Source organism: Nannospalax galili, unplaced genomic scaffold (assembly GCF_000622305.1).
Source record: "Nannospalax galili isolate Female #2095 unplaced genomic scaffold, S.galili_v1.0 scaffold346, whole genome shotgun sequence".
Taxonomy (NCBI): Eukaryota; Metazoa; Chordata; class Mammalia; order Rodentia; family Spalacidae; genus Nannospalax; species Nannospalax galili.
The window spans coordinates 675,243-686,579 of record NW_008357637.1 but is presented as its reverse complement, the minus strand read 5'-3'; the positions used below and the strand labels follow the sequence as shown (position 1 = coordinate 686,579).

The following is an 11,337-nucleotide window of genomic DNA, read 5'->3' as shown; positions in this document are numbered from 1 at the left end:
TCATACTCTGAACACACCACTTGCACCCCCACGGCATGTATACACACACACACACACACACACACACACACACACACACACACACTATGAAGTTTCCAGAATAGCATATGAAGTACAAGTCATGGGAAAGTTAATTAAATAGAATCTAAAACTGTGGTATGTATATGCACTTACATATATAGTTCATGATAGGAGGCCTCATACAGGAATTCAGAGTTCTCCTCAGAAATACAATGATTTTATCTTTTCCTCTACATCTTCACTAAATAATTTTAGAGTCTTTAGAGTAGTAAGATTGTGCAATGGGTAAAGGCACTTGCTGCCAAGCCTGATGGCCTGAATTTAATCTCCAGAATCCACATACTGGAAGGAGAGAACCAACTTTCACAAGTTGTCCTCTGACCCCCACATGTGTTCTATGGCACATGCATGCCACCCCAAAATAGTTAAAATAAAGATTAAAAAAAGAATTATTGTGGAAATTCTTATCTTAGCACAATTCTTAGTAATAAGAGAAAGTTAAGAGAAACTTTCATGATAATTCAAACAAAGGAGAATGAACTGAAGGGAGAATTGACAGAAAAGAATGAAGTTACTCCATTCACAAGGAAATGCAGTTAGCTCAGTTATGTAGATAACTGGTTGCATACACAATGAGCTCTCTGTAATACATCACTGTCTTTCTTTCACTAGTCTGTGCAAGCCATATTTCTGTTCTGTTTCCTGGATTTCCCTCTTCATACCTTTGCTTTCCACATCAGCCAGAACTTGAAGATGTCCACATGGCGGCCACACTGGATCGCCTTGTCCCCAGTGTCATAGGAGACATCATACTGCTTGTCTGGCTGGAAGAGGTATCCTGCACACATCTGGTTGCATCCTTGTAGTATACCCTGTCACAGAAACCAAGACACAGTCAGAGATGTGGTGCAGGGATAGCTTTGGGGGCCATGCCACTTTTCTTCAGCCCTTTGTAGGTTTTACAATTGTTTTGAAGTCATCTGAAACCACTCTTGGGGAAAAAAAAAAAACTCTGCCTTTCTGCCTTCTGTTATTCTGGAAATGTTAGAAAATGTTCTCTGGTCTTGGATGCCTACAATAAGGGACTTGCTGTTCCTCTAAGGATCATTTGGAAATGTATGTGGGTATTCTGAGTTTTTTCATACCAAAGGAGGATTTAGTATGTCATTCATTGGGTGGGGCTTAGGATAAAAACATCCCCAGTGGGTGGGAAAGCTACTGTTATGAAGAACTTTCCTACCCTAAAGTGCTCCCTCCTCCCTCAAGTCTAATTCATGCAAGATCGCCTATGAATCAATGTGAGTGGAGGAAAGAGCCTGTGTGCGTTCTGACTCCCACAGGAGACAGGCTGAGTGGGATACCTTATCTGCAGTAGGTTTACAGAAAATCAGTGCATTTTGTGTGTTGAGGGGTCCTAAGGCCATGTGCATAAAGAAGGGAATATGGTTCTAACTCATTTATAGAAGCTTTGAAAAAATACATTGTGTGTGTGTGTATGTGTGTGTGTGTGTACACTCACATGCACATGTGAAGTGATCAAGAAGACAACTTGTGGGAACTGGTCTCTCCTACCATGTGGGTTCCAGGGATGGAAGTCAGATCATCAGGCTTGGTGGCAAGTACCTTTACCTGCTGAGCTGTCTTACTGGGCCTATAGAAACTTTTTGGTCAACATTCCCTGCTGATCTGAGTCGGTGTTTGTACTTCTGTTTCCACATTATTTTTTCAACTCTTGAGACTACAGATGCCTACTAAGAACTCATAGTACGCTCCAGTGAGCACTTTTTGTTCTCATTGATTAGGTGGCTCACCCAGTCACTCTTATGTTTGTGTAGACATGAAGGGCTACTCAAAGAATTTCATTAAAGGGTCTGTCACCAACAGAGTCCCAAGTACTGAATAAAGACAAAGAGTAGTTGACAGCAAAAGCTAAGAGAAAAATCTGGCTTAGCTAGGACGGCAGGAAAGGACAGCCTACAGGCTCACAAGGGGGCTGCTAAGCATTTTCTTCTCGAGCCTGGGATGTTCAGGCTGCCAGCCCATCTTCCAAGGGAGTACAGACCTTCTCCTTGACTAGAATGGCTGAGCACTGTAGCAGCACACCCATCATCTTGTGAGGGTTCCAGGTGACAGAGTTGGCCCTGAAAGAAGCACAGAAACCTCTGAGAAGGCATGGGAAAGACAGAGAAGAGCCTGTCCTAGTGGGGAAAGCTCCTCCATCTCCACCGAAGTCCCTGACGCGTTCCTTGCCTATTCTCCTAAATTGATGGTCAAGCAGGCAATGCATGCTTGCAGGCTGTCTCACGGTGTTGACTGCAGACTGCTAAACAACTGCTATTAATACCAGCTATTACTTATGAAGCACTTATGGGTCCTACTGCTGAGAGCTTTAGGTGTATGGAACTTGGCTAAGTATTCCAGCTTTGCAGCCAAACTATCCAAGTCTGAAAGCCAGCTCTGACATTTTCTTGCTTGGATATATTACATAACTCATCTGTGCTTCAGAGTTGTGCCTGCCTCACCAGAACTGAATGAAAGGCAAACAAGTTTATAAAATATGAAATGCTTATCACTGGGCCCCATGTACATAATTCTCACAGCAACACTATGATGCAGGTATTCCTATTATTTGTACTTTAGATAGAGAGACTCACAGATAGGGTTAAGCACATTACCCAAAGTCACACAGCTGGTAGGTGCTGGTGTAAGGACCAACTTCAGGGATTCTAATTACAGAGTTGGTGCTCATAACCGCTGCAGCAGGTTTAGGTAACAGCCTTTGACTTCTTTCTGCCTTTCTGTTATGAGTTAAAGAAGGCCCAGTGATGAGGACATATCTACTTATGGCAAACCTAGGAGCAACAATCAGCTGCCCTGCCGTAGACTCTGACTACCTAGCAGCACTGTTCAAATGCAGACGAGCATAATTTTGCCAGTCTGAGCTACAATGCTAGTGTAACAAGCATGGTCTCCTAGCAACCACATCACTCTGTCAGACACAATTAGATGGATAAGGAGCACACTAGCTAGGGCATTACAGAAACAACTAAGTGTAATATATGATGATTAAAACTTGGGAAATTTGCTTCAGTGGGTTACAGACCCTTTCCTCGTGGCCCCACCCACAGCTAGGCTCTGCATTTTAATACTTGTGAAAGACGTTCCCTTCCACACACAATTGCCTCAGAATTATATTGCCTGTGCTCTCCTAGTCCCCCTGCTGTGGGTTTTTTAGTCTCTTTCTCTTGCTTAAGTCCTTTAGAAGGGAAATATATGTACTGAGTTTCAAGGAAGTAGAGGAAGAACTTTTTCCTTAGGTCAGCCTCATGAAAGAGATCTGGGAGAAATCCCCAGGACAGTTAAACTGAGAATCCGAGTCAGATGTTCAGAAGGTATGAATTTAACCAATTTTCTATCATTTATCAAGTCATTAAAAATTATATTTAGCTCTTGTAAATGGTTTTAAATGGGGTTTTCTGAATATCCTAAAGGCAGGAAGCAAATGATTCTTTGCTTCTACAAGTGGAACAAAATAGGGCACTATATGTTAAAAAAAAAAAAAAAGGGTGTGGTGACACATGCCTTTAATCCCAGCACTCTGGAGACAGAGGCAGGCAGATCTCTGTGAGTATAAGGCCAGTCTGGTCTACATAGTGCATTCCAGGCCAGCTGGGGCTATGGGAAGACCCTGTCTCAAAAAAGACAAAAAAAAAAGTCTAGTGCAAATTGTTTCACATTTTCCTAGACTCAAGGATGGAACATGAAGATTGGCTAAGAAATATAAAGTAAAGTTGGGCAGGCTCATCTACATCTAATACGTTATCTTCCAAATTCTAGGGTCATATGACTGCTTTAAAGGGCTGGCCTAACCCATATGGACATGGGCCTTTCAAAATGGGAACAGAAGTGGACGGGCACAGTAGCAGCCACAGAAGCCAGAGTCCTTGCTAAGTAAGTGTTCCTGGCATGCCTTCCCCATCCAGTTCTCCTGCTGGCCTGCTCTTAACCATTTCTGCCTTGCTCCATGCCTATTGCCTCTTAATGATCCTCCAGGCTGCCAAGAACAGTTGTGCCTCAGAGCCTTGTGCAGGCCATTCTCACTGCCTGGAATAGTTTTTCTTACACCCTTGCTTCCTGTCTCCTCCTTTTCCAATAGCTACTGAGATAAGTCAGGGGAGATGAATGTCTTACTGCTTTAGGGACCAGCCAGCTTACTGAGGAAGAAGAGCCAAAGGAATCAGCAGCTTCCCTGCCTCCTTGGCAAACTGATTTAGCTTCTAGTCCCCCACACTGCGTAATCTCTCTTTTCTCCTCCGTGGGCACGTGCAATTTCATCTTGTAATGGCCTGTTCATGTATCTTTCTTTCCGTCTACATTGTGAACACACTAGAACTCATTTGACTAGGAAATAAATCATACAATAAATACTTGAAATATACCAGTTGAGTTGGTGAGCTTAGTCAGACTGCTGGGAATGAGGGCTGGGGGACTTGAGGCTGACATAAGGGCTGGACGAGGAGTGGCTGGACTAAGGTGTGCCATGCATTTGATGCACTGGATGAAGGAAGCTAACCGAGGTCACCATACCTTTCTATGCCACTAAGTTTGTGCCGGTGCTTCCGGGACATGAGCAGACCACCGCCCCAGGCAGCCTGCAAGGACAGAAAGGGGAAGGAAAGGAGCTGTGACACTGACGAATCTAAAACTGGTCATGCCACACACCTAATGAAACACAAGGGAGACGGAAGGAGCCCACACCAACTGTTCCACCAGCGCAGGCTGTGGGGTTCTTCACTGTTTGCCATTTCTTTATAAAAACTTTCTCCAGATAATGTCTTTATGATCCAGAAAGTGGGTCTGTGATGCTTATGGAGCAAGACCCAAAGGCCCAAAGTGCTGTGGGAACCAGAGATACACTGAGCCCAATGCTCTCCCTTCTGTTACCAGGAGGGAATCAAAAGCTACTTAAATGGCAGAGGCAGCTGTCTGCTTCTTCTGAAGTGTAATTCTAACAGTTTCTGAGATGTTCAGAAAGCACCAGCTTGGGTTTCGACACCATACTAAATTCTAGCCACAGTAAGAGACTGTTGTGGGAATCATGACACCTATTTACTGGATAGCGTGGCATATCCTATCATACAACACAGCCTCTGTTAGTCATTCATTCAATAGCAGGGCAGATTTCTCCATTGTTCATTTTCAAGAAGTTACATCCAGCAAGAGAATGGACAGGGAGAAAGGAAAAAAAGCCAATCACACATGTAAGAATGAACATTTGGTGCTTCTGGAAAAATTTGGGACTAAGTATCTTCATTGATAATGCTTTCTGCACACTTCCTTATTTTTCCTGTACATAGTAGGTATTTATTCTTTTTAGAAGTGTTATAAATCCATGCCACATACACAGCACTTTCTATATATTATACTTTATGTTTTTCCCTCTGAAATTAGTTATATTTTACTCTGCAGCTATTTGTCCAAATGAAGCAGACTGGGGAGGCAGTGTCCACCTTAGTCTAGCAGACTGAAGAAGGAGCCACAGAGACAGCTATTGCCAGCCAAACTTGATTCGAGTCCCAGAGGGTGACCAGATCTGTGGCAGGTATTAGTTATGTGTGGCTGGCTGAGAAGTGGGGGAGACCTGGAGCTAATGTGTACAGAAAGGGCCAGAGAGGGTGTTAGGAGCACCTGGAGGCATATCTGAGCACAGCACTATTTCTGCCCTGACAGGACAGGATTGTGTGTGAATCGGGAAACTTACATCAACATGCAGCCAAAGGTTGTATTTCTCACATATGTCTGCAATCTCCTGTATTGGATCAAAAGCTCCATAAACAGTCGTGCCAGCAGTTGCATTTACATAGAGGGGAACATATCCCTATAAGATGAGAGAGACATAGCTGGTTAGTGCTTTTTGTTTAGATTTTCCTTTTTTCCTCTCTCTCTCTCTCTCTCTCTCTCTCTCTCTCTCTCTCTCTCTCTTTCTCTCTCCCCACACACACATGTATGCAGGTGCCCTTAGAGGCCAGAAGAGGACATTGGGTCTCCTGGACTTGGAGTTATAGGTGGTTGTGAGCTGTCTGACATGGATGCTGGGAACAGAACTTGGGTTCTCTGGAAGAACAGCACACACTCTTAACTGCTGAGCCATCCCTCTAGGCCGTGATTAATGCTTTTAACCTTTCTCATTTCTACATGGAGCAGAATGCAACAGCACTCACTTCAAACAGTGAGCAAAGCTGGTGTGGGTTCAGATACTACGACCGGAACTGTTCTTGTTGGTGTTTATTCATTCATTTATTTGACAGGATTTTGTTGTTGTTGTTGTTTTTGTTGTTGTTTTGTGTGTTTTTTATGTGCCAGGTCTTTTTGTGCTGGGGATACAGCATGGAGCAAAGCAGGTGAAGAATTCTGCTGTGACAGACATGATTAAATAAGCAGAGTATACCATACGTTTCATAGTGGTAAGTTATGTGATAAAAACTGAAGGAAAAATTAATGATAAATATTTGGAATGGCAGGCAGGTTCCTCTCCAAATACTTCACTTCCAAATATTATCTGGGTATTTCTAAGTGTTTTGATATCACAATTAAACTCAAGCATTATTTGGTTTTTTAAAATAGGTGTATACAGGGGCTGAGGGGATAGCTCCACTGGTACAATATTTGCCTTGAAAGCACGAGGACCTGAGTTCAATTGCCAGAACCCACATTAAAAAGTAAGACGCAGTGGTGCACGCTTATAATCTTAGAGGTGGAGACAGGTTGATCCCTGCCTGGGTCTTTCTGGTCAGCCAGCCTAGCCAACTTGGTGACTTTCAGATCGTTGAGAGACTCTTGTCTAAAAAAGAAAAGATAGATAGTGTCTGGAAAAGACACCTGAGGTTGTCCTCTGGCCTCCACATGCATATGCACACACATGGCTATGCACACACACTCACATAATAATGATAAGAGAGCTATACACCGTGAAAGCTGAAACACTAATACTCGGTGATTATCGACATGGACAAGAAAAAATTAAAGATGTGAATGAAAAGAGCTAAGACATTGGGGAGGCCATGAAGCTTAGGGAGTTTTGAAGCTCAGCTCCTGGACTAGTAACACTTCCATCCATTTCCTCTGTTGAGGACTCAGTAGACAACTACAATTAAAAAAGAAGATGCAAAAAGGTAGCCAAACAAGAATGTGTTGTTAAATGGCCTGGAAGCTACCTGGCAGTGACTTGGGGTACAGCTGTTCTAGGAAATTCTTTTGCTTAGTAGTTCGTTGAAGCTGGATTTGCTAAGTACCATGGGCTGTCTGCTAGGGCACAGAAGCACTTTGCTGAATAGAATCCCAAGATGAAATGGTACTTTTTAAAATGAGATTATATCTAACAAGAATCAAGTAAAAAGTTCAATTAGACTGCATGTTTCTGATACCCAGGTAATTTGTTTAAAAATATCAAACTAATTACTTGGCATGAGGTGATTTAATGGCTAAATTCTTCATTTTTCACAAAGGGAAAAAAATTGTAGGCTTATTCTTGAGGCCAAATTCTTTCATAAATTGGAAATAAGGGACTATCTGAGACTAGAATCTTATAAATACAATAAAACCATTTTATTATAAAAAATTTTCTGTGGGCTGGAGAGATGGCTCAGTGGTTGAGAGCACTGACTGTTCTTGTAGAGGACCCGGGTTCGAATCCCAAAACCCACATGGCAGCTAACAACTGTCTGTAACTCTGGTTCCAGAGGACCTGACAGTCTCTCCTGTCCTCAAAGGGCATTGCATGACACTATATTACCTACATACAGGTAATACACACATACACATAAAATTAAAATAATGAAAATATTTTTAAAAATCTGTATGTCAGAAACAATGGGGTTTAGATGTACTAAATCATACATACCTTCTGCTTGGCTTCAAGAATTTTTGCCTCTAAATCAGCTGGAATTATCTTCCCCCTGTAATTGTTGCAAATAGAAGAAATTAAAATGAAGAATCAGCAAGACTAACCATGAAAAAAAACCTTTAGCAGTAGCAGCAAAAAGTAAGGTAATCGGATATTTTCAACAGACCATTAGCAGCTTGGCACACTGTACTGAGCCAGTCCTTAAGCACAATAAAACAAATTTAACAGACGAATACATTTAATACATCAAGAACCTAATACTTCCCCCTGCCTACCTTTCATTGCACTTTATCAAAATCACATTGTCGGTTCCAAAGCCAAGTGCAGCCCCAGCTTTCTTTATGGAATAGTGACTCTGCAACAAATGGAGGTTTGAGGTTAAAAGTTGGCTAGTCTCTTGGAAAACACCACAATCCCAATGCCAGAGCCCCCAACTCACATGTTCTGAGGTGAAAAGGACCAGCTTGGGCACAGTTGCCATGCCTTTTGTCTTAACTTCCGGAAAGTACTTGTAGCGAGCAGCCATGATGCTGTACATGTTGGATATGGCTCCCCCTGTCAGCAAGCAGACACAGTGGGAGGAGTTGGGGCTCTGTCATGTTTTTAACACAAAGGTTGAACTCATGTCTCAAGATATCGGTAAGGGGAAGGACAATCTCCTGAAAAGTTCTGCTGGCTTCCTTACTGCTAAAGGCTTCCCTCTAGACCCTTTGCCCTGAGAATGTAAGTGGTCACGCTCATTGCCAAGCTATATAGGCAGTTGGTCTGGAAGTGATTCATGTATTCCAGTGCCTACCCAAAGCCTAGATGTCATATAAGATGAGGTGGTGGTGCTGCTGCTGCAAAGAGATGGTGAGTTACAACCTCCCAGCTTCCATTTTCTGCTCTATTTACCGAACAAAGATCAATCTCTTCCCTGAGTTCAGAAAGACAGAGAAAGAGAGTAATGGAGCTTGCAGAAAGAAACAGCACACTGCTTGGTTACCAGTCTTGGTACTCTCTTCAAAGAACAGCCCGGCTGAGTTATTGTATCCAGGAGAGATCTAAGGTTACTTAAACAGAAAGAAACTCATGTCCATCTAAATAAAGACACAAGGAGAATGGCGAGAACTCTCTAAGTTAAGTCTGGAACATAAACTAGCCACTTTTGCATTAGTTCCCTGAGAATGAAATAGGCGAATCTGTGGTCTGCTTGGATTGCCTGAACAATTCTATTTCTTTTTTTGGGGGGGCGGGTATGAGAACTTGCTTTAATGCTACATGCATCAAGGCATCCCAAGTGTCCTTGAAGGAACAGGACCCCTGGCAGGGCACTGCAGGCTTCCTCTGAGTCATCTACATGGCTAGGTGGCTCCAGGCTGTTCCAAAGGCTGCAGTGTGGTGTGTCACCGAGAGGCCAGAGGAGGGTGGCTGCTAATCATCCTGCTTAAATTTGCCATTGATGTAGGGCATCCAGTCCAAGATCAGCTGCCAGTCTGTAGCCCACGCCAGCCCCACAGTACCTACAGCACCCCACATGCTGGCCGTGGGAATCCAGTTCTTGGCCAGTTTCCTGTAGCGCCACCCAAGGAACCTCCTCAGCATTGTGGCAAGATCTGTGACAATCTATTTCTTATTTATTTTTTTCCCCTGGGTGTAATTACGCTGTCTCTAGCACCATCTGTAACTCCTTCCTACCTCCAAGAATAGATGTTCTTGTTGTAAAGATTCCTATTGTTTCTACTTTGAGTTAGAGATTAAAGCAGGTATTTAGGCTGAAGCTAGTTAACTGATAATCTGTTTCATTGATCCCTGGTTTTGCTGTTGTTAGAAGAGCACCATTTAGCATGAACTAGATATAACCTTCATTAGTTAATTCATACAGCGGTAGCATGTTTGCTAACCTTCATCCTGACAAAGATAGGGAGGGAGAGTGTTAAAGAAAAGTTTTTAAAGATCATCAAGTCATGATACATGCATATATGCAAATGCCACAACAAAACCTCTTAATGTGTATAATTGACATGTGTTAGTAATTATAAGAAAAAGGAAAAGGATGCATACTTGCAACCCTGAGAGCAATCAGTTACAAAAAGAAACCCACCAGGAGAAAATATCCCATCACCATCTTTACTTGACCATCCAATGATTTCTCTCATCTTCTTAAGTGTTATTTGTTCCATGAGGACAAATACTGGTGCAATTTCATATGTAAACCTGGAATAGTGGAGAGAATGGGAATAAACAATTAAACGCTCTTATTTTGGGAACACAGATGACCAGTTTAGTAGTACTTGTAGCTGGGTTCTAAAAAGAGATGCTCAAAACCACTAAAATGATTTGTTTCCTGGAATCACATGTCACCAGTCCTAAAGTGTCAGAAACCAGCCTGGGTTACCAAAAGAGGTGGAGGAAGATCTGCTGTGTGACTTCACTAGCAGAAGAGCTTCTCATCTGTCTCAGGTGTGGTTCACCCAGAGGAGCTGATGGGAAAAGAATGGCTTTGATGGCTCCTTTTCACCTTTACAACTATAAGGCAGTGCAAATATTAATTGGAAGGAAAAAAAACCGCATTCTAACTTCTACTTACAATTGGCTGAACCGTTTTTAAAAAAAACTTGACTGTAGCTGGGCGTGGTAGAGCACGCCTGTAGTCCCAGCACTTGGGAGGCAGAGGCGGGCGGGTCTCTGTGAGTTCAAGGCCAGCCTGGTCTACATAGTGAGTTCTAGGACAGCTGGGGCTACAGGGAGACCCTGCTTCAAAAAGACCAAAAAAAAAAAAAAAACCCAAAAAACAAAACAAACAAACAAAAAAACCTGACTGACAGTTTCACACTTGTAGACTTTAGAAAAGGTAGGTCCAAACTCCATCTTTCAAAAACCACGTAAAATCTGAAAGTTGACTGTGAAGATAATTGAAAATATTAACCCATGTTTTAAAGATCTCAATATAATTATCTACATAGTTTTTCTACTAATAATCCTAAGAACAGCTATGTATCTATGATTTTCTGAAGTCAATATCTGTCAAAACTAATTAGAAGCAATGATTTTTTAATTACAAATTATAAATAACAAAAAGACGGTCAACTGGCATACATGGCTAACTGTGGGCATCAGATCTCCTGGCAGGTTACATGTGTCTCCCAACAAACGGATGTGACAGTAACAAGCCCTGGCCTTTCCAAAGCAATTCAAAGCAGAAGCACTGTCTGGTAGGATAGTCATTGCAATAAGATCAGGGTATCAAAACATAGGGCCTCAGAGAAATCAAGGAAGACTCATCCGCAGAAAATTGTGCCCAAAGACAGAAAATATTTACTAAGTTCTGAGGCGCTTTTCTTGTTTTGGCTTGAACTTCTTAAGTATTAGGGTCTTTAGGCTGAGCCCAGACCATCCTTGTTGAAAAGAGATGCCTAAGCCGACCAGCCAAT

At 42.4% G+C, this 11,337-nt stretch overlaps 1 protein-coding gene and 1 pseudogene across 2 annotated transcripts in view; both read right to left on the bottom strand.

Moving 5' to 3' along the window:
• The window catches only part of Gad1 (glutamate decarboxylase 1), a 43,697-nt gene that overhangs the window by 7,201 nt on the left and 25,159 nt on the right, over positions 1 to 11,337 (bottom strand). For both annotated transcript variants that reach the window (XM_008855237.3, XM_008855238.3), the window contains 8 exons: positions 10,008 to 10,120; positions 8,364 to 8,479; positions 8,200 to 8,279; positions 7,922 to 7,976; positions 5,783 to 5,899; positions 4,609 to 4,673; positions 2,084 to 2,162; positions 744 to 893 (listed from right to left, as the gene is read on the bottom strand). In XM_008855237.3, the coding sequence (XP_008853459.1) occupies positions 744 to 893; positions 2,084 to 2,162; positions 4,609 to 4,673; positions 5,783 to 5,899; positions 7,922 to 7,976; positions 8,200 to 8,279; positions 8,364 to 8,479; positions 10,008 to 10,120 (775 nt within the window). The remainder of the gene's footprint in view (positions 1 to 743; positions 894 to 2,083; positions 2,163 to 4,608; positions 4,674 to 5,782; positions 5,900 to 7,921; positions 7,977 to 8,199; positions 8,280 to 8,363; positions 8,480 to 10,007; positions 10,121 to 11,337) is intronic.
• LOC103751725 lies at positions 8,494 to 9,999 on the bottom strand (annotated as a pseudogene).